Below are 24,408 nucleotides of genomic sequence, written 5' to 3' on the forward strand. Positions count from 1 at the left end.
GAAATAATCAATTGCAGAAAGAGTTATAGTTTCCCCCCCCCCCAAAAAAAAGCCCTCCAACCAATAATTAAAGAAGAGCAGAGATGCCAGCCTACCTACTTTCATAGTTTTTGAGTTTCGTGGGCACAAAAAAGGGACTAGTGTTGGCAATTATTGGCATCCATCTGAAATGGACATAATGAATGTTTGGGCCTCTGAGTCATCCAAATCATTACTAAGTCTTGTGTGGCTGTTTTGTCTGTGTTTTGTCTATTCTGATCGTCCTACAGTTTCTTCCTTGACGATTATATGATGCTATTTGTAGAAAGAGCGCAATATCCATTTAAGGGGGTGGGGAGGTTTGTTGCACACAAAATGTGTTGTTTTTCATCAGAATCTCTCTCATTAGAAACTGCGGTGTCTCCGTCACTCATGTTCTCCAGGTAACCAAGTATTCAGCTAGACAACTCTATAGACCTCAGGGTTCGGAAAGGGCGGAAAAATCTTCAGGAAAACATAGGAAATACTTGGCCATGCTGAACCCCAAGCCAACATGTGGCAGTATTTTACCAAAAAATAAAAGCCGAGGGAGAGAGGAACTCATGTGCTATAATTTTGTGGGGGTAAACAAACTCTTTGAAAGAGCCAAATATATCATGGAAGAAGGTTAACTTACACAGAAGGGGCTGTGGATTTATGTCAGAGCCATAATTCAACATGCAGAGGGAAATTCTCTTGGATTCCAGGCAGTGCAAAATTGGGGCTTCGGCCAAATACATCAACAACTAAAAGAGAGGCGGGGAAAGGGTTTGAACTGCCTAGGGAAATACAAACCTTGTACTGTTACTTAGGGGTAAAATATGCCCAGACAGACTGGAGCCCTTTATGAAACAATAGGATGGATTTTTTCAGTCAGGTTATCAAGCCATATTACATGCATAGATCTTGCCAAGGGGAGGGGAGGGGGGAGAAAATCACAAACACAGACATTTAAAAGTGAAGCAAATATGTTTTCACTTATCTTTTTGGGTTTTTTCTTTTCTTTTCATACTATGTTTTGGGGAGATGCAGTCATATGCTGTGTGTCCTTATTACTTATTCTCCAGATAGCTGTTCTGCAAAACCCACTTAGATCTTGACCACAGCTGCACTGCAAAAATAATCCAGGTTGGTACCAATTTAACTGCCATGGCTCAATACTATAAAATTCTGGGATTTGGAGTTTTGTGAGATAATTAGCCTTCCCTGTCAGAGAGCTTGGGTGCCACAACAAACTACAGATCCCAGAATCCCATAGCATTGACCCATGGCAGTTAAAGTGGTGTCAAACTGGATGCCGTGCGGTTGTTGCTGCTGCTGTTGTTGCTGTGTGCCTTCAAGTCGATTCTGACAAATGGCAATCCTAAAGTGAACCTATCACAGGATTTTCATGGCAAGACTTGTTCAGAGGGGGGAATTGCCTTTGCCTTCCTCTGAAGCTGAGAGAATGTGACTTGCCCAAGGTCTTCCAGTGGGTTTCCATGGCTGGGCATGGATTCAAACTCTGCTGCCCAGAGTCATAGTCCAATGTTCAAACAGCTACACCAGGAAAGTGAGCACTCCTAAATTTCCCAGTAAACATAGCAGAGAAGAGACAAAAGATTTTAGTCTCCGTTGATAGAATGTGGAGGAGTTGTAAAAGAAAGGTCTGCTTCTACCCTCGGCATCTAAAGGTCTACAAAGGTTACTGACAACAGAGTTATCAATCAGGTTATCTAGACAATTCATCAAGTCTCTCTCTTTAAGGGCATCTAGCTTGTCAGATTCCATGTGAACTCCGGTCTCTGGTGCTTGTGCTTTTGATATTTGGTGGTAGAGATTCAATATCTCAACCTAATATATTTCAGGGTACCCTGGGACTTACCTCTCCCTTGCAGCCTACATCTCCCGCTGGGGGTGCTACAATTTCCCTATGCTTAGCAACATTAAGGGACAGAAACATAAGCAGCCCATGGTCATTCCAATGGCATGATTCCAGCTTGCGTTGCCCCTCTTCATTTATTACAGACTCCGTTTTATCCAGCCCCCAGGCAAAAACATGGTGTTTTTCCAATTTTATTTAACGGTTTGCATCAATAAAATGCCCAGTGGTGAAACTGAGAATTAAGAAAATGCCATTAATCTCACATCACAGCTTTCCCACACAGATAGTTTTCTTCTGTCCCTCATTTTTTATCTTTATGACATTACTTGCTAGGAGCCGAGCTGTCAAAAAGGCAGGTTTCAGCCGCCTGGAGAAGCAGTCACAAAGTGCGGAAATAACGTTGCAACTCTTATCTCTGGTTAGAAAGGGATATATATATATATATATATATATATATATATATATATATATATTCCTTGCAATCCACCAGAGTCCCCAAGATGATGTGCAATGAATAAAAACATATAAAATATTAAATGCATGATTAAAAAAAGCAAAACCCAGATTTTTTAATAAAACTAATAATCCTAGAGCCTCAAACAAGTGAAAATTGTTAAAAATAGCTAAAGCAGGGAGTCCTGATTTTAAGAAGTCAAGGCCAAGCAAAACAATAACAGTTTTAATTCCCCAGCATACACTTGGAAGGGATGGAGCCAGACTGACTTTTGTTGGAGAGATATTGTGTATGCATGGCTAATAATAATAATAATAATAATAATAATAATAATAATATTTATTTTTATCCTGCCCCTCTGCACAACGCAGTCAGGGCGGCTTACAACATTAAAATATACAGTCCGTAACATAACCCTGAAACCCACACACCCTTTAAAATACAATTAAACCATTTACAATTTAAAACTTACTTAAAACTAAACAATATATGGGAGATAAAGTCCAAAATATATGGAGGGTCCCTGATCAAAAGGGCCCAAACTGGCTCATATTATTCTTGGAGCAAATTCTCTATCTTGGAGCTATCCAAGGTCCTGGTGCCATTGTTCAACATAACCTACTGCTTTGACTGCCCCATCGCCAGCAGTTCTGTAGGTCTTCACCTGTGGTCTTGTATCTCCATCTTGCTCAAAGCGAGCCAAAACAGGCTGTAGCACTGAGAGAAGTTTCATAATTATTGTCAGGAGTGTTAGAAGAAAAATTACTTGATAAAAGGTGGATGGTTCTTTGAAAAGAGGGGGCCTTGTTGCAGATTTCTTTGGAATAAAAATGCAAAATCCTTTCAACTGAACTTTGAGCTTTTGCATGACTGTAGCTCACTGGGCACATCTTTTATGTTTTAACTTTTCAGACTGCTTGCTGTGTTTATAAGTTCTTTCAATTTATTTTTTGGTTAAATTTTAAATTGCTTTAGTCTATTTACATTGGTTGTGCTTGTCCACTTCCCTGAGATCCCACAATATAGGAGAGAATATCAGTATTTGACATAAATAAATCATGTGGCAGCTGGTGACTCTCATGTCACTGCGGTGGGGAAATCATTCCAGGTTCCACTCCAGAGTTATCCAAGGTGTTGAACCCTGTCTCCAAAATAGGTTCCTCACCTGGGGGAGCACCATTAAAGTTGAAACAACTGGATTTATCACCCACACTGACATGGAAATGCCACCCAGTTGTCTTCTGGTTCACTTCTTAGTTCGGAAAGTATGTATTAAAGTGCATTTTGTCCCATTTCCACCTTGAAAAAGCAGTGGTTTCCAATTGCTCAGTAACAACTTGTTTTTTGAGTTCCCCCGAAGAGCTGTTTTACATGTGGAGATGAATGGCCATCTAGATAAAGACCTTCTTCCACGAAAAGAATTCATTTTGCTTAATCCTTTTGAAATTAGGAGATGATGTGGAGAGATGAGTAATGAAGTGCACGCTGACTGTGAGTAACCTAATAGATAACCACAGGGGTTACTTTCCTCTCACCAGCCGTAATTACACTAATTACTGATATGATGCTAAGGCAGATTGAGTGTGACAACAAAAAATGGAGTGTTTCTTAGCAACACAAGATCTCTCCTTCCCACCATTTCCCCGCCATCAATTTCCTTAGGAAAGAAAGGTTTCAAAGACAGCTGATGAGTCTCCTGAGGCTAGGAGGTGTCAACCTGCCCTCTCCAGTAGACAGAACGCTCTTCCTTGCTGCTTCTTGAAAAATCACCAGCGGTGCTTTATCCAGATTCCACATCTGAAATTAAAAGACTGGTTCTACTCTATGCAAGTTAAGGGAACAACCTCCCCCCCCCCCCATGGACACAACATGATCAGTGCCGAGGATCTACTACTGAGAACAAGGACCTTAACTCAGTGGTAGAGCACATGCCTTGCTGGCAAGAGTTCCCGGGTTGATCAGATCACTAAGGTAGATTTGGATGAGATCCCAAGGGCCATCTAGTCCAACTCCCTGCCACAGTCAAAGCACTCTCGACAGATGACCAGCCAGCCTCTGTTTAAAAACCTCCAATGAAGGACACTACACTACACTTCAGGGCTGCATATTCCACTGTTGAACAGCTCTTGCCATCAGGAGTTTCAAAGATTACTAGTCTGTAGAATCAGTATGTAGAGAGATATCAGAACATCTGGGAAGTTCTTACTAGAATATTATAATACCAGGTTAATGACAACTTCACATAAGGCATTCACTGCCGCAGCCCCAAGATTATGGAATGACCTACCAGAAGAGATCTGTCTCATTACTACCTTAGAGGCCTTTAAGAAGGCACTCAAAACGGATCTCTTCCATCGGGCTTACCCACTGAATTCCATATAAAAAGGTTATGACGACTGCTCTTCCTTGACTCTGATTGTTGGCTAATGGACGAGTTTTAATTTTTAGAGAACTAATAGGAATTCTTGGTAAATTCAGTGTTAGTATTTTATTGTTGTATTGATTGTAAATTGTACTAAGTGTCTTTTAAGGTTGTAATCCTGCCTCAAACTTCTTTCTTTCAGTTAGTCTCAAAGATGCTACAAGATCTGTCTGCATCAGAAAGTTCTTAATGTTTAGTTGGAATCTCTTTTCCTGTAGTTCGAATCCATTGCTCCATGTCGTAGTAGGAAGACAGGCATTAGAGCAGAGGCAGGCAAAGGACAGGGACCAAGCAAACAGTTTTCTGACCCTGCAATCCCTTTTGCCCCTTTGAATCTAGAAATAGCTGGAAATGCATTTCATATATGGAAGAAACAAGGGATGCGAAGAACCTCGTGTGTTTCTGTTTTAATGCAAACTCACTACTCCTTGAAGCCTATAGGAGTGGCAATTTCCCTTTCAACCTAAAAAAGGTCTTTGGTGTGGGGACCATAAAGCTCTGGTTGAGACTCAAGGCCACAGAAAGGGGACTCATACAATCCCCAGGCTACATCTTTCTCATTCCTGCACTATAGAGAGGGACTTTTTAGTGCCAAGCCATACCCTGTGAGATAATCTCTTGAATGGTTGTGCCACTGGTTCCCAAACTTTGGTCCTCCAGAAGTTTGAACTTCAGCTCCCAGAATCCCCGACTGTTGCCAAGTCTAAAACATCTAGAGGACCAAAGTGTGACAATCACTAGGTTATACTGTACAGTTGTCCCTGTCTGTATTTATTTTAATAATATTGTTTTAAAAGTCAACTCTGTATTCCTAGCTGCTAATTGAAATTTTGCACACTGTTTCTTGCTGGTGTTTTCCCCCTCACAAGTTAAATATTAGTTTAATTGGTTTTTTAGAACTATTGTTTATATTCATTCTGGTTTATTATTTCCTGATTTTCATCCCAGGGGAAGCAGTAAACAGTATCAAGCAATTTAATTTTTGCTGTCATAAAGTCTTCAAAAAGTGCACAGTTTTTGAAAGCTGCATTCTTCACACTTATTCTGTGCAAAATCCACGCATGGCATTATGTCCAGGGAACAGAATTTTTTTCTGCAGGAACTCACACTTAATATGCAGAAAAATGATGTTATTATTTTGTGCAGAAAATGCCGTTTCCTTTGCAGAAATTATTGTTTTCTGCAGAAAGCAACCATATGCATTTTTTGCATAGAATAAGTCCAAAAATGCAAAGACTCTTGCCAGTCCAGGACTCTTCTCTTTATTGTTTCTCAACACTGAGGAAACATTGACTATTTCTGAATGTTCTTCCTGTGCCTACTAAGAATATAATCAATACAGAATTGAATTGTTTCTATATTTTGGAAGGCTATGACCTTGTAAGGCAGCTAAGTGAATGAATTAACAAAGGATTAGAATTTACGCAGGCAGCTTTGCTTATTGGCAAATGAAAATGGAATCACACATTAATACACAAATACACATACATGCAAAGGGCACAATCCAACAGTGAAATCTACACACAAAGTCTTGTCTCTACACGATTTTTCCTTATGCATCAAGGTGTACTGAACTGTAAGATTAATAAATATTATTAATAATAATAATATGAGCAATATCTGCTATCTAAGGAAAGGGACCGGCAATATTAAGACAAATGCAAGTTTAATCAAATGCAGTTACATATGTATATAATCTCTGAATAAGTGATCCTGAATAGCAAGCTAAATGATGCTTGTAAATTCCTTTTATTCTCCTGAGATTAGTTTAAAAAAAACAACAACCTATAACTCTTGGAAAATCTCAAAGGAAACATTTACAAAATGACTTGCACATTTTACTCAATGCATGGCTATCAAATTTCAAGATTTATAGAGGGAATGTTTTAAAACAAAGACTCCTCTTTCTCCACAAGATTGCTTTGCCATTTGTTTTGAGTTCCCAAGCCTGGGATTGCCTTCCTACCCCAAGAACACACATACATACAAACACACACACACACAGAGGTACACAGAAACACAAAATTATGAAATCTCTTAAGGAAATCAGTCATCGAAGGGTTTCCTGTGCAAAAAGATATACACTCAAGCCATCTCATCTGACAATAACCTATAAAATGTGGCTTTGCCATGTCCGATATGTTCATGAAGCACATCTGCTTTCCATTTTCTACCATTTTCACAATAACTTAAATTGCCACTGAGTGATGTTTCAAAAGACAGAAAAGTATAGATGATGATCATCATCATCCTCACTGTCATAATCGTCTAAGCTGGCAACAAATTAAATAAACCTAAACGTGTATCGACATTGCAGAAATAAAGCAGTTTGACACCACTTTAAATGCCACGACGCTACAGAATCCTGGGGTTTGTAGTTTGATGAGAGCTCTTTGACTGCTACAAGTGGCATCAAACGGCTTTATTTCTGCAGAGTGGATACATCCTAAGTTGATTGTGTTAGTTTTAGTTATTGGGGCCGGAACAGACAGGCCAAAATAAAGCTGCTTCAGGTCACTTTGGAGGTATGCTGTTTAAATGATGCATGCATCCTAAGAGGTCAGAGGCTGCACCAAAGCTGTGCTCCAGTCTTTAGGACCAGCACATGGCTTTGGTGCAGCTTCCAACCTTTTAGGATGCATGCATCATTTAAACAGCATACCTCCAAAGTGACCCAAAGCAGCTTTATTTTGGCTTGTCTGTTTGGGCCCTAGATCTGCATAAACAGATCTGCATGTGGTTAAAACAAGAGATGAAAGGAACCTGTGCCTTGTTTTAAAGCAGACCCAGCACTCTTGGAAGACAGGCAAATTGGTGTTTACTTCTTGCTTCTTAGGTTTCCACAAGAAGTTTGGGGTGGTATTTTAGAAAGGGAAGACTCTAGTCCAGACGTTCCTTTATCTTTCACCTGCCTTCAAGCTAAATTTAATGCACCCACTCATCTCTTTCACCCTTCCTCATCCTGTTCCAGTTCCATTTTTCATCATCATTGTCACCACCATCACCATCATCATCACCATCTTTATTTATACCTCAAAAGTGGCACTGTCCCTCTTCCGCATGTTCGGAGTGTGTACACTAAGCCTGTAACAAAAAGCCATTTAGAAGCTGCCTCTCACATCAATAGACTCCACTAATGCCTGTCACTTGGAAAGAAATGGGGTGTGTGGGGCAAGCAAGCAACATGTTATCAGGTGTAAATGCAGCGCTCTAATGATGAGATCAAAAATCCTCCTTAAGCTCACTTTCCCCCCCTCTAAAGTGATCTGCTGTATTAGCTATGGATGAAAAGACAAACAAGTACATGTATCTTCAATAATAATGTCAGTCAGGTCAGAGAAGAATAGAAAATGAAGTGTATTCCTAATATCCTTGGAGATCGCTTTCTCGGCAGCCAGTTTTCTTTTTGATTTAGCCTCGCCGCCTGCCTTCACTTTGGCTTTAATACATCCAGCTTTTTGCTTTTCAGTCATTCAAAACTGGACTGGTTCTGGTTCCAATATATCAATCTGTGGTTCCCAAATTCACCTTCACAATTTTTCTTGGACTTCAGCTTCCAGACCCCCAGACAGTATGGCCTGTGCTCAGGGATTGTCAAATTTGTATCACACTTCTACAGGCAGATAGATAGATAGATAGATAGATAGATAGATTATTTATTACAGTAATAGATCAACACAGTATACTGATGGGTTTTCACTGGGGTCTTACTGATGTTATTTCATCAGACTTTACATTTTATCTCCTGACTGCTTTTGCTACAATTTCCTCACTTACTAAAGCCAACCCATTTCTTCTTTGAAGCCAGCTTTTCCTCTCCATCTGTCTTTCTCTCAGTGAGGAGAAAAAATAATAAAATTATCCTGTCTTTCCAGTGAGAATGAAATTTACAAAGATTTACATCCTTAGTATGACCTTTGAGACTAACTGAACAAAAGAAATTGGCAGCATGAGCTTTCATAGACTTCAGTCTACTTCTTCAGATGCATTTGGTGGAGTGGAAGCCAGGCATCTGAGGAAATAGACTGAAGTCTATGAAAACTCATGCTGCCAATTTCTTTTGTTCAGTTAGTCTCAAAGGTGCTACAAGATCTCTCCACATATTGATTCTACAGACTAACAGACTATCTTTGAATCCTTAGTATGAGTATGTAGAGAGATCTTGTAGCACCTTTGAGACCAACTGAAAGGAGAAATTTGGCAACATGAGCTTTTGTAAACCTGTCTCCTAGTATAAATTATGATGAGGGTAATGAGGATAGAGGCTAACAATTGGATTTAGTCTTATCTTTTCCATGGTTTTTTAATATAGCTGAATAGGGAGAAATTCTCACAATCCTATTTAAGATTAACCCTGTTCTATAAGGTCACCCAACTCCATCCAACCTCCTCTTAAACCAGTGGTTCCCAACTTGTGGGTCGAATGACCCTTTCACGGGGGTCTCCTAAGACCATCGGAAAACACATATGTGCATGTAGCAATGAAAATAATTTTATGGTTGGGGGTCACCACAACATGAGGAACTGTCTTAAAGGGTTGAGAACCACTGTCTTAAACAAACACTCCAGCTTGTCTAGAGGTGCATCTGATTCCATCAATGTCTGATTAAGTTCACTTTCAGGTATTCCTAATGACAGCAAACCTTGAGATACGCAATATGCTGGCGTACTTGAGTTAATTAACCTATGAATTGTGAGAGTGAACATAGTGCTGTATTTTCTATTAAGACATACTGGCTTTTAAAAAGAGAAGAATTATATACTTTAAGTTATGACCAAGAAGAAGAATCCAAATTCATATCCACCACCACCCCCTTCTCATAAATATCCTTTAAGCCACTTGACAGTCCTCTAAACCCTGCATGTTTAGTTGGTTGGTAAAATGTTTCCAACAGCTGTCCTCCTTGGTAATCATCTTTTATTTACTTTGGATATTATTTTGATAGTCAGTAAACACATCCTTTGTTTAGTGGATCAATTAGAATTGCATCTGCAGAGGAATGTATCAGGGGCAGGTTTGAGAGCAGTTGTTTGTCAACTACTCTAGACAACTCTGCTTAGTTGAGTTGCTATGTTCGTTTCTATCATCCTTTTACACTTTCCCCCCTTTGTTCTTTCCCTTTGTCTGATTTCCAGCTTCCTTTATCCTCTCTGCTTATTTCTGCCAGAGTGTGTCATGTAAGGATGTTTAACATGTAAGAGAATGAAAATAAAATGTGTGTTAAATGAAGACAGAAAACCCTTCAGGCTCAATTATACACACACACACACAGTCTTCTTCCTTAGATCTTTATAATTTTTTAAATAACATGGAACAGATTGTTTAAAGGCCTCCTTTTAAAAGACAAAAGTTTTTATATATTGAAAAGAGGTGCAAGGTTTTTAAAGAAGGATCCTGGATTGAGCTAATATTGATAGTCATTGCGATAGAGGCGGATGGTTGGGTGCCGTTTTTGTAACTGAATCTTAAAGGCACCTTGGCTCTTTGAGGTGAGTGTAATGTACCATGCTGATAAAAATCAAGGGTAAATAGAGGTTTCGTGATCTGTTGTCATGAACATCACAGGCAACTAATGCCACTGTGGAAACAAAGATGGCAGTTAGATAAACAAGTTGTGAACACCCATTTGTCACCCAAAATCCAACCGGTTGAAGATTTATAATTGCTTGAAGGTTTCTAGGTTGAGGGGGGGAAGAACGATCTCTGATCTCAGTCATGCATTTACGGGTTCACACTTGACAGAGGCATCTGTCATTGATTAAGAGGTTAATGATCAGTAGTTTCAGGTCTAGATATTTTGTAACAGCTGAGCCACCGGACAACAGAGGTCAAGGGAAGACGGATGACTTACAAACCAGTTAACTCTTCTTTTGTGCACTTATTTTTTTTAAGTAAACAGAGAAGTTTAAAGTGGTTTTTGAAAGGAAGCAGAGAGATTTAAAATGGGGGAATCCGAAGGCTGAACATATTTTAAAATCAATATATAAATGTACACGTTGTTAATGGGAATGTCTCAAAGCAAATCCCATCTTCTGGTACATTCTGTGATTGTTCTTCATTGCTATATACAATGAATTCAGAAGGAGATGAGAACGTGAAGTTGCTGGGCTAAGGCTTCTTTTCTTTTGGGATGAATTCAAGGTTGTCATGAGTTTGCATTCTAGAAAATGGCTCCTGTCCACCATACTCTCAAAATTCCAGATGTGATCTAAATTTGTCCCCAAAGGTTGTGATCCCCTTCATTGCTGCAGAAAAATGGGCACTATTTTCCGGGGGTCCAGTCCCATTCCTCCATTAATGGTTATAGGGAAGACAGAGTGGTCACGTGAACTATGCAGTTCCATCCACAAGGCATAGGAAATGTTATCATGGATGTGTAGTTCTTCTCTACAGACCTCACCAAAGTGCTGAGAAATCACACTACTGGGAAGCAATTCCAGCTGTGCTTCCACTAAGTAACTGGGCCTAGTGCTCTTCTTAGACTACAAAGCTATAAAGGAGTCACACGTAACCTCTAATCATTGGGAGCATGGGTTCATCTTTAGATTAACTACGGCCTCATTCCCACTACCTTTTAAATCGGATTGTAAATTGGTTTGAACTGGTTCAAACAACCATGGTTCCCACTTAATCTGAATCGTTGAAGCAATTCCGAGATTGGGGCCATGCTCTAGACCCATTTAACCTGCGTCTTTTTGATGCTGATTTTTTTTTCTGATTCTTTTTCGATAAATCAATTCCATGCAAGTGTGAACCACAAGCGGATCGGAATCAATTCGAATTTCCCCTTCGGACGGCTGGAACCGAATCATTTTGAATCAATTCATTTGTGAATGAGAACCACAAGTGGGTTATTTTGAAGGAAAAAATGTGATCGGGGCAAACGTAGTGGGAACCACACTCTGATGTCAAATCAATCCACCGATTTCGGATCACACACCAATTTATCTGTAAGTGGGAATGAGGCCTACAAGTGAATTGGGATATTTCTCTATCACTGTTTCTATTTCTTGGTCATACAGTGGGCCCTTGATATCCACTTGAGTTTGGTTCCAGGACCCCCTGTGGATACCAGAATCCATGGGTGCACAAATCCCATTAAATTCAATGGCATAGTGAAATAATGTCCCTTATATGAAATGGCAAAAACAAGGTTCGCTTTGGGAATTTGTATTATTTTTGAATATTTTCAAGCCGCGGATTGTTGACTCTGTGGATCAAAAATCTATGGATAGGGAAAGCCAACTGTACTAACTAGAAATGTTTCTCTCAGCTCTTGTTTACCCTACCAACTTTCAAGCTGCTTTGTACATCTGATGGAATAAACTGTAGCCGGAAAGATCTTGCCAAAATAAATTTGTCAGGTTTAAAAGTGCCAAGATAATCTCTGTTGCCACTGAAAATAGCATCCTCTTGTTGGTGGCCCTCTGGAAGTTCAGGTTAAGATCTTTGGGGCATTTCTTTACAGCACACCAAGAGTTTCTATGCTTCTATGCTCAGCATTTCAATATGTGTCTAATGCTTTACCATTATAACTATTTCTGGTATCTTTTCAAAGACATAGCCATGTTATTCTGGAAAATCAGTGCACAAAGGGTGATAGAAAGATAGAAGGTGATGGCATGACCTTTCCTAGACGTGAGCCTACTTCCTCAGATACATGGTCTGCTTTGTTCATTTTTAGTTGTCATTTTTAGTTTTGGTTTACTCATTGTGTGTAAAGGTCCCTTGTATTCATAATGAAATACTGTCTGACTCTGAATAATTGTTGTATATTATAGAACAATTACCTGTAATCATTGTATAAAAGAACCTTCCTTCGTGTAATAGCTATGGAAAAGTATAAAGGAGAAGAGGATATTAGCATTTTTCAATTTACAAAAACCAAAGTAAAGCAAAATGAAAGTATATTTCCCCTCTGGGTTGTTATTGCTACAGTTGCCAGAAGTTGAGTTATTAATTTTGTATATGTATGTTTGCTCAGACAAAAGAGTAAAATATTTTGGCCCTCTGTATTATACAAGAATTCACAAGGCAACTGGCTGTGTTATTAAAACGGCAAAACAATAATATAAAGAAACAAAACAGTAACTGAAATGAACAAACAGTGGCATTGTATAGCTGTGTCTGTTTTAACGTTTGTAAAAGGACTGGAAAAAGGCAATCTGTAAATAAAACAACAACACCAATAATACCTGGAGTAAAATTCAACCATAGCTTAACCCTTGTAAGAAACCCCAAATGCCCTCCGGAATAAAATAATGCTACATAGTGAGTTTTCTAATGGGATGTAGATGAATGGAGGACTGTCCTGAAGTTTTCATCTCTGCTCTGAAAAGGCCCTGAACTGAATAACCATCCATCAAACTGTTCACAGAGCAAGGCCCCTGCAAAATGTCTGTTATATAGGTAGCTTTGAAAGGGATAAAGTTCCTTGTATCTAGACCATTATCCTAAATAAATACTAGCGCTGAACAACCATCAAAGCAGGAATTGGTTTTCTGATCATCTCATGTTATCGGGTGTGGGTTGTGTTGTTGTTATTGTTTCACAAAACAATCATTTCACAAAACTGAACTGTCATTTGATAAGAATTAAGGTCATGCAAAATTATTGTGAGTCCCCTATTGTTCTGCATCTGACTTGGGCTGCTGCCAGACTGCAGAATTATTGCAGTTTGACACTGTTTAACTGTCATGGCTCCATCTGACAGAATCCTGGGATGTGTAGTTTGTTGTGGCATCAGAGCTCTCACAAAACTACAGATCTCAATAGGGTCAAGCAGGGTCAAACTGTATTAATTAAGCAATGTAAATGGAGCCTTGGGCATGTATGGCAAACAAGAACTCCATAGGCTCAGCATATGCTGTGAAAAGAAATACTGTGAAAGAAGAATGTAGCATGGGCTCAGTAAAAATGCTTCTCTTAGAAATCAGAATCTAGGTTTGGTTTCAACACAAGGATGGTTTTGCCACTGACCTGAAAGCCTTGAGAGATTTCATTTTACATCATTTTGCATTATTTTTCTCTCCCCCCCCCCCCCCCCCCCAAGAATGCTGGAAGATGATCTGAAACTCAGCAGTGATGACGATGATAATGATCAGGTAACATTTTTTATATCCATTTGTTGTTTCCCCAGTTGCCAATATTGCTATGTGAGTGTTAATGAAATGTGCAACACTTTTTGACCTGTTTAGGACACTAACAAGCCATGCTTCAATAGGCATTTGCAATTACTTTTGGGTCATCCTTCCTTCTAGGTGCCCCAGAGCTGATATTTTCCCAGTGCCAGAATAGCATTATTGTTCCTACCTTTTCATAATCCCAGACCTTCCCAGCCAATTATGGACTAGAATTCTCTTGGTTACTATCCTGTTGTGTTGTTATGTTGTGTTGTATTGTTTGTAACTATCCACTTTTAGTAGTTGTCGTTTTGTGCCTTCAAGACATTTTTGTCTTACGGTGACCCTAAGGCAAACCTATCATGGCGTTTTCTTGGCAAGATTTGTTCAGTGGAGGTTTGCCATTGCCTTCCTCAGAGGTTGAGACTCGCGCATAATCACCCAGCGGGCTTCCATAGCTGAGCAAAGATTCAAGCTCTGGTCTTTAGAATCCTGGTCCAACACTTAAACCATTAAACCATGGTGATATACACAATCATAAAAGTACATTACACATGTGTATGTCTTTTTACAGTTGTTTCATACGGATAAATCCAATGCCTCCATTCACAATGACCCCTTAATTTGGTGGCGCAGTGGTTAAATGCCAGTACTGCAGCTATTCACTCTCAAACCACAAGGCTGTGAGTTCAATCCCAGCCAAGGCCTCAGGGTCAACTCAGCCTTGCATCCTTCCGAGGTCACTAAAATTAGTACCCGCTTTGTTGGGGGCAATTGGCTTACCCATTGTAAACCACTTAGAGAGTGCTTAAGTGCACTGATAAGCAGTATAGAAATGTACTTGATATTGCTTGCTACCCACTTGACCTACCTACCTGCCACCAAGGTGCCCCTCCAGGCTTTTTAGTGGGTAGGGGAGATGGGCAAGTAGACAGGCAGTGGAAAGCAATGTTGTAACAGTTGCTCATGGAATGAAAAGGACTTTTTCTCCTGGACTTCTGAGGAGAATAACGTTGCCTTTCTGCAGCCAACTCCTGGAATATAGCCAGACACTGCCTGGCCACCCTATCTTCTCCTGTCCACTAAATGGTGACATATTTGTAAGCTGAGTGCACATGGAGTGGGGTGAATCGCTGCCTGGTGAAACATTGTAGATGACAAGTGCAATCCAGGATCTCATCCAGGACAATCCTCCATTCAAGAGGTACTAAGCTAGTTGATACTGCTGAGCCAATTCCATTGTGACTTCCACGAGAGCAGTTCATTTATTACTTCCATTGGAAAGCTGATCCACACTCTGCTAATCTGATTGTTCCCAAATTTGGGGCAAAGGATGGAGAATGGAAACCCCATCGCAGACATCTTCATATGTTTCACATGCCTGGTGTGTCCTTGCTAATAGCTGTTGGTATTTTGGCTCTTCTTTGGGGTGCAAAAGAAGATAGAAAATTAGGTCTGGAACCAATATTCATTTACAGCTGTGGAAATGTTATTGATGCCACACTCTCAGTTCGCTCAAAGATCTGAAGATATAGACCTTATGTTTTCTTTCAGCATGGGCTACATAATCAGTCTCAAATGTTTTCTTTAAGTAAAGAAGTGCTGTTCATGGTTTTGCAAAAGTGTTGTCAAAACTGCTTGAAGTTATCCACCAATATGGCCTCATTTCTATTACATGTGCATCTGAGCTGGCCAACCTACAAGGCAAAAAATTCTTAACAGCAGGTAAACATCTGCTTAATGTTTTATTAAGCAGTATCATTAAACTGAGCTTAAGTAATGTCTGCATTTGAAAATGTTACAGGTCTCTGGCTGTGCAAATTCTGGGGGAACGCATCATCAAATTGTTTCTGATTTAGAGACAGTATTCCCATGGCCAATTCACAGATATAAGTTGACCTTTCTTGTGTATCAGTGAACAATAGCTCTTCTTGTGCTGCATTTAATGCTAATATTGAGGACAGTATCTAACTCTAGTTATGTACAGCTACTTAGAAGAAGCACCTGGGGGACTCTGGATGTATATGAACTTTACCCATCCACATCCAGTGAGTTCTGCAATGCCTAATTAAGTGTTTTGCCTTAACTGTACATGCAAGAACCTGTCTCCATATAAGGATCTTGATGGATCAGCAAATTTGTGCACTAAAGGATCAGTTGTGGCCAGCAAGAAAAAGGCTGACACCTTTCCTGAATTATAATCTGAACACAACATGCGTAGAAAATTAATAAAGTTCAAATTCATATTTAAACCAACAAAGGATGACAGCAAACCTTTTCGTCACTCTTATTCATGCAAGAAAATGATCCTGCCATTTATGCCATCGTTGGCCCCTAGGCTATATACCTGCCCTTGAGCAGTGAGCAATGCTGGCCTCCAGAACTTGTTGGATTGCAAATTCCACTGTGGCAGTTAAAACAGTGTCAAAACTGCATTATTTTTGTAGTGCAGATTCCACCTTCACTGAGTCTTGCTTTGATTTCACTGTTCTACCTAAAAGGTTAAAATTGTGGTGGGGGTTCCCTTGTCTGCCTAAACTGCGGATGAACCATGTCTTCCACTCACACTCCCAAATTATCCAAAATCACTAGACTAGGAAGTCCTGCAGTTTACAAAACTTTCCCCTTTTGCTCATTTCTCAGTTAATGAATGTGCCTGAGCATGACACTCGATGTTTATAGGATTGCGTATTCTTAGCTATTAGCATAGTTTTATCTTGGACAACAGCCTTTTTTGGCAAGAGTGTGCCTCAGGAATCAGACTTGCAAATTAAGCCCGTGCTTTCCTTCTCGTGACCAGTCACAGAACAAAGCACTCTGGAAGGGAAGATACAGAGATAAGTGAAAACATATCAAAGGACAAACAGATTTCTTTAACTACTTCAGGAAGCACTGCTTCTAAGTACATGCTAAATGCATTGTCTATTGTCTGTTTTGACCTGTAGTCAACACAACACTACTCACACACTTAGGCACTACACACTTTCAAAACAAGGGAGAGAAAGTGCAATGCTACCTCCTCCTAATCTATAGGCATCCCTCTTCTGCAAGCATAGGTTGGATGCTCTTCTTTGGCTGCATCTGCACTGCAGAAATAATCTAGTTTGACACTGCTTTAACTGTCATGGCTCCATCCTATGGAATTGTGGGATTTGTTGTTTGTGGTGGTACCAGAGCTCTCTGAGAGAGGGCTAAATAACTCACAATACTACAAATCCCAAAATTCCGTAGCATGGAGCCATGACAATTAAAGCCATGTCAAACTGCATTATTTCTGCAGTGTGGACACAGCCTTTGTTGCCTTCATTGTGCATTGTTGTTGTTGTGTGCCTTCAGGTCCTTTCCGACTTACAGTGGCCCTAAGGGGAACCGATCATGGGGTTTTCTTGGCATGATTTGTTCAGAGGAGGTTTGCCATTGCTTTCCTTGAGGCTGAGAGTGTGTGACTTGCCCAAGGTCGGCCAGTGGGTTACATGGCCATGGGGAATCAAAACTTGGAGTCATTGTCCAATATTCAAAGCACCATGCCACACACGTTGTTCATATCCCCCACTTTTTAAGTGACTGCTCATTGGTAACTCTGAATTACAGTGGTGCCTCGGGTTACGAAAGTAATTTGTTCCGCGGCCGCTTTCGTAACCCGAAAAGCCTTCGTAAGCCGAATTGCCATAGGCGCTAATGGGGAAAAGCCGCGTTTCGTGCGAAAAAGCGCCGAAAAGCACCAAAAATTTTCTTCGTATCCCGAAAAAACATTCGTAACCCAGAACAATGATTTCCAATGGGATTTTTTCGTATCCCGAAAATTTCGTAACCTGGGTATTTCGTATCCCGAGGTACCACTGTACTTTGATGAAAACAGATCGTATCTACTCCCAGTTAGATCTGAGCTCAAATCTTTAAGTGAATTGTAGTAGGATTTATTATTTAAAGTAGCTATTGTTTACTAATTTTCTCCAGTTCTGGGCTTTTTAGTTCTGTAATATGTCTAAACAGTGAATTAGGGTTAGAGTTACGGCCCTTTAACCTTTGAAACATGGGTCCTTAATTTAAACCTATTGTCAGAGTGTTGCATGTTTTGGACCAAAGTAACTTCAGTACCACTTGACTCATTCTTTCTATTGCAGAACAAATTGCTGAAGTTAATTTATAATGACTCCCCCCCCATCCACTGTCTCTCCTTTCCAAGTTTTGTTTTAAACAGTTAAGAGTTACACATGTGGATCTCACACTCCAGAGCTACCTCCTCTTTAATCTTGTTCCTGATCTAGCTGTAATATTTTATTTATTGTTTCTTTCTTTGCCATGTTTGTATTAGATCATTGCATGCAAAATGAATAACTTGATTGCTCAGAGGCTCTCTAAACCTTCGGCTGAGAATCCCCTTCTTCTTTCAAGAGACGATAAAAGTACAGAATGTTCATAACCCAGAGCCTTTCTGGTTTTGCAACCTGGGTTAAAATTTGGGTAATTTGGAAGTGATAGCTGTACTGTTTTTAAAAGATAATGACAGCTAAGCTTCTTACACTGTCCCCGACTCCTCATCCTCATTTTTAACTCGATCCTGAATTTTCCCTCCCAGGCCATATTTCTATTCATGTTGCTATGATCAGAAAAAAGGTGAAGAACTCTTTCTCAATAATGGCACTGATGGAGAAGAAGGCTATTTTGTCGAATGCATAGAAAGGAAATCAGACAGGTTAAGATAAATAAGCAACAAATAACTTTGATAGATATTATAATATAAATAGTTACCTCGCTTTTTAGTGTCTTTGAAGTCTTGGCCAGACTGATGTAGCCACTGTTGTTGTTGTGTGCCTTCAAGTTGTCTAAGATGAACTGATCACAGGATTTTCTTGGCAAGGTTTGTTCAGAGGCAGTTTGCCATTGCCTTCCTCTGAGGCTGAGAGAATGTGACCTGCTCAAGGTCACCGAGGGCATTTCTATGGCTGAACAGGGCTTCAAACCCTGGTCTCCAGATTTGTAGTCCAACACTCAAACCACTACAACACGCTGGCTCTCTGATGTTGCCACACCAAATGAAAATTTATCAGTTGTGTCAGTATTTTTAAAGGGGAAAAAATGGATGGCTTTCCACTCTATCATGATACTTTTTTTATTACAATATATCTATAATGTCATATATCCCCAGCTCTCAGGATGGCATAGACATAAATTTAGACTTCAACCATTGAAGAAATCTAAAATGTTAAGAAACAATTTAAACAAGCTAGCATATCAGCATAATGACATGTTTGTTTTGCATTTTAAAATCATCTTAAACAATAAAACAAGTTGAAACAGCAGGCAGTTGCACCTGACATAATGAGACAATTCCCTAAACTCGCTTGATCAACTGCATCCTGCAGTTCAAAGTGTAAAACATGTGTAAAATATTTCACTAGTTACCTGTAACCTATATGTTTCTACTTGCTTTTGTACCTATAACTTGTACATATATACCTATAGCTACCTATATAACTTGTTACCTATAACCCATTACAGGTAACGAACTGTTTTACTCACTTTTGAGAGACATGAAAGTGGAGTGTTCACTTTCTGAAAACTGTAGCAACTGTATATATGTAGTTGTAACAGCTATGAAAGAACTAACACCCTGTGCAGACTGACCTTAAAGGCTGGCTTGGGGGTGGAGTTGGATTGTAGCGTCCATATGACACACACCTAGCTCCGTCCCCAGGGCAGCATGACGCCGTGCACCACTCCACACGGCACAGCACTTAAGGAGCACCATATAGCTTTTTGCAGCTCCTTTTCGTGCCACGGCCCCAATCTGGCTGAAAAAGGGGCTGTCTGTACAGCCCTTAAGATCCTAAAGAGTAAAGAGATACAACTAAGTAGGAAAGTCAGAATGGTCCAAGCCATAGTATTCCCCATCCCCATGTACGGATGTGAGAGCTGAACAGTGAAAAAAGCAGTGATGAAAAAGAGTGATGAGGATGCTCTGGACAGCCAAAAAGACAAACAAATGGATCCTAAAAACAGACCAAGCCAGAACTCTCCCTGGAAGCCAAAATCATCGTGTGACTGAGACTGTCATACTTTGGCCAGATCATGAGAAGGCATGTCTCACTGGAAATAAAAATAATGCTAGGAAAGGGGGAGGAATGTAGAAAGAGAGGAAGACACTAAATGGATACACTAAATTAGGGAGGTTACAGTCATGAATCGACCAGACTTAAGCAGAGTAGTGAAGGACAGGAGGACTTGGGGCTATCTCATCCATGGGGGCTCCATGAGTCGGGGCTGACTCAAGAGCAGTTAACAACAAACAGTAACTAACTGTTTTTTATTGAATCTGAGAGGGGACTCTAGGTTTTAGAACTCAGATGGAATTACTTAACCTAACCTTCCCAAGCTCTGCATAAATATATAATTGCTTTGTAGGCTCCCCAGCGCTGCCCTCCAACTCTGTAGCTGAGCCTTGCATGACAATGACAGCCAGGGCTCACCTCTCCCTCCCCGTGCTCCATCTCTTGGCGATGTCACTTCTGTTATCCTTTGCTTTTGCCCTTTTCCTCGCTGGAGAGTTATTCATTGATTCAGAGAAAGGAGAGAGATGAGGGGCTGCTACCGATTCCCCCGAGGACCGCGATAAAGAAGACCTTCATCATAAAGGAGAATCTAAAGGCAACAGCTGCAAGTAGAGAGAGGCCAGGAGCAGACCTTTCATGATATGTCTTTCTCACTGAAGCAAAAGGGATTTTAACCCATATGGGCCACTCCCTCCCTTCTCCTCTTTCTCTGTTTCTCTTTTGCTTCCTCTTCAACAAAGTAATAATGGCAAGACAAACTAGAGCCAGTTACAGGGAGTGTGAAGAACATCCCTACCTCCTGGGACCTCATCTTGTATTTGTAAGGACTTGATGAAGCCGGCACAGCTTCTCTGCTACATATCTGGAAAGGTTTCCGCGTTAAAGCCAGAGGTGCTTTCCAAGATGGACGCTGCCTCACCTTGGGACAACCCCCTTGCAAGAAATTAAATAAATAAGTGAATGCTGAGCCAGAAGAAAAAATTGAGATTTGGGAAAGCTTTGAGTAATTTTAACTTTGCATTTTATATAAGGGACGCTATTTTACTAGGCCATTGTACATAATGTGACTTGAGCATCAATGGATCCATGGAGGGTCCTAGAACCAAACCTTAGCAAATACCAAGGACTTATTATAGAAAGCCCCAGGCTCGCTTCCCAGCCATGAAGGATCTCATATAACGGAAGAAAGGAAAGTCCTGGTGTGAGATCTTAGAGACCTGCTGTCAGTGGAGAACAATTGCTAACCAGAGAGAAAGAATAATACCATGTTCCAAAGTTGCATTGAAAACTAACATAGCATGTGCATTTCTATACCTCTTATCAGTGAACTCCACACTCTCTAGCGGGTTACAATATGTAAGCCAGTTGCCCCCAACAAACTGGGTACTCATTTTACTGACTTATGAATGGATGGAAGGCTGAGTCAACCTTGGAGCCCTGGGAGACCCTGGGATCAAACTCACAACCTTGTGGCTACAGTACTAGTATTCAACCATTGCACCACTAAGGCTCTCAATCATAGAGATGCTGGTGGACTCTGCAACAAATTAGTCCAGTGTAGAATGCTCCCATACACATTTCCAGCCAGCCATACCATTTTCTAGGATGCTCCATCCCATACCAAACCCCTTGTTTTCCACTCTAAGTCCCTCCAATACTCAGCCTGTATTCTACAGACACTGAGCTTACACAATCCTTTTTCATCTGTTATAGGAGCCTATCTTTAACTGATATTCATCCAAATGATATATTCTCATAACACTGTTACTTCCAAACCTACCTCTTTTGTGTGGAGGAGCCTGTTTTGTCTACTTATGGATACTCACTCAATGTGCAGTTTAATATTAACATATAGGATATGCGCCATCATTACCAAGTGCAGTCTTCTTGGCAAAGGGCATGTTTGCTGTGGACAAAAAGTAGAAGAAGGCTTATATGCCTTTTTGAGAAGAGCCAAGAAGTACCTTTTTGGAGAGAATACTGGAAGAAAGGAGTGAGCAACTGGGATGCTTTCTGATGGTGATGAACTACTATTCCCAGTATCCCTTGGAATTAGCAGACAGGTTTGAAGCTGATGGGAATAGAAACCAAAAAACATTGGAAAGGATGCAGCAGTAAAGCAGTTATCATGCTTTAACAGTTAAATGTAAGATTAGTGTTGACTAAATCAGATGGTGAATGCCTGAATACTCTAAAGGTACCAGATCCTGTCTGATCTTGAAAGGTGAGCAGTCAGCCCTGGTTTATACTTGAATGGGAGACCATCAACAAACAGCAAGCGCTGTAGCCTGTATTTCAGAGGAAGGAAATCTGAATCTGAATATTCCTTGCCTAAGAAAACCCTATGAAATTCGTGGGGTTGTCATAAGTCGACAGGCAACACAAACACTCAAACATAGCTGCAAAAGTTCACCCGATGCGCATTTTACAAGAGAAAATGCATCCCACTTATTGCTCCTGGAAGCAAAATGTAGGCTTTTTGCAAATGCAGAGTACATGCCACATGGAATGTCATCAGGAGAAGAGAGCCATCGTGGCCTTTTGATAAACAGCCTTTGCACCACCCTCTGGGCAAAACTGACCTAAAGAGCTGCACTCCGGCTCCCGAACACAAAGTTTCCAGCTTCACGTCATACGGGATTAGGGAGAGACCTGAGATTCTCCTGGCACAGGTCCTGAGGAGACAGCGCACAGAGCCAGAGGGAGCCATCTTGCAGGAATAGCTTGCCGTCATCACGCTGTACTGGTTTCCCCATACATCAGAGGGCACGCAGGTCAATTTCTTCTTGTGACTGCAAAGAGCCTTACAGGATTCATCTAAAAGTTAGCAAGGTCACTGACACTATCATTAAGAGCCAGCGTGGCACAATGGAAAGAGAACTGGCTTCGTCCCAGGAAGGCTTGTGTTCAGATTCTGCTCATCTTTCATGTTTATTGAATCACTTCCTTCCAGCCTAGCTTAGTTCATCAGCTTATTGTGAGAATCAGATGAAAGAATCCCTACCCAAATGTTACTGTTAGGATGTGATGTGATGTGGTGTATCCAGCATGGTATATTGGTCTGAGTGTTGGACCATGACTCATGAGACCAGGATTCGAATCCTTGCTCAGCCTTTAGGCTTACAATCTAAATAAGACAGAACTCATAATGAAAAGGGAGTGGAAGGTTCTACTGGCTCTTCTGTTAGCAGATGTTGAACAGTTCTGATCACAGATTGTGCTCTCAGCAAAGATCAGATAGCCATAGCAATAACAATAGCAAATACATTTCTATACTGCTTGTCAGTGAACTAGCACTCCCTAAGCAGATTCCAATGTGTAAGCCAATTGCCTTAACAAGCCAGGTACTTATTTTACTGACCTACAAAAGGATGGAAGGCTACATGGATCTTGGAACCCTTCCCTAGGATTGAATTTACAACATTGTGGCTGCAGTACCAGCATCTAACCACTATGCCACCAGGGTTCATGCCAACAGAAGGGCATATCAGATGGTGAAGAGACATGTACATAGCTCTAAGCCTTTAAAGATGGGCAAAGTGCAACTGGTGGGCCATATGTACCTCCAAGGCCCATATTTGTGTGTCTTGGACCCCACCTGGGCCTCAAAAAAAAAAAAATAGAAAACTTTTTTTTGGCCAAAAAAAATGTCCACCATTGCCCTCTGTGGGCATTTTAGGTTTGGGAGTGTGCATTTAAAAAAAGGATGCGATTTCCAGTCAATTCCTATACTTGCACCCTCTGGAGAGTATTTGCAAACTATTTGAGGGCAATAAAATGGATTGTTTGAGTTGGTGCGTGGTAGTAGGTGCAGCCTTCCAAGGTCTCCCAGGAAAATAAAAGGGGTCCCTGCCTTCCCAGAATTGTCCATCCCTCCTCTACACCCAGTGTATCTTTGTGATGACACTATTAAATTTTGCAAGACCTATATCTATTTTCCTGGACACACAGGTTACATGGTCACAGCCAGTTCCGTCCAACACATCTATCCATGTGACACTTCATTCTCATGGTGCATTCAAGGGCAATAACCATAAAGATAAAATCATAAGGAAATTACAAAGTGAAGTGGCAAAATTGTCCGCCTCAATCTGTTCTCCATTTTCCAATTACCTTTAATTATCTTAATGTACATTTTCAGACTCAAAATTAGCACTAGCCTCATGATGTAACCCTCTTAATGCCCCAAGGGGCCACTTGAGGCTCTTTCGATTCCATTTCTGTCCTTCATAGTGTGATCTCCCAGTCAAGCCTTGCTCCCCTTCTTGGGTGGTAATGCTGGGCCTGAGATGTGTATCACTTCATACTAGAGATGGGTGAGACATTCATTTGGTCTACATTTGAATGCAGACTTGCCAAATTTGCTTTTTGTGAACCTATACACAAACTGGAATGCAATTACGTGTCAATGGACCTTATCACACTAGATGAATCCCAGGCAGAAACAGGATTTAAAAGTAGAAAAAACCTGCAA

General features: G+C 40.5%; 1 protein-coding gene across 6 annotated transcripts in view; it reads left to right on the forward strand.

Moving 5' to 3' along the window:
• AFF2 (AF4/FMR2 family member 2) overlaps positions 1-24,408 on the forward strand; it is a 436,989-nt gene that overhangs the window by 287,613 nt on the left and 124,968 nt on the right. For 5 of the 6 annotated variants that reach the window (XM_042478423.1, XM_042478422.1, XM_042478420.1 and 2 more), the window contains one exon: positions 13,812-13,863. The exons of the other annotated variant lie outside the window; for it this stretch is intronic. In XM_042478423.1, coding sequence (XP_042334357.1) covers positions 13,812-13,863 — 52 coding nt within the window. The remainder of the gene's footprint in view (positions 1-13,811; positions 13,864-24,408) is intronic. 6 annotated transcript variants of the gene reach the window in all.

The sequence above is a fragment of the Sceloporus undulatus genome, chromosome 7 (genome assembly GCF_019175285.1).
Source record: "Sceloporus undulatus isolate JIND9_A2432 ecotype Alabama chromosome 7, SceUnd_v1.1, whole genome shotgun sequence".
Lineage (NCBI taxonomy): Eukaryota > Metazoa > Chordata > Lepidosauria > Squamata > Phrynosomatidae > Sceloporus > Sceloporus undulatus.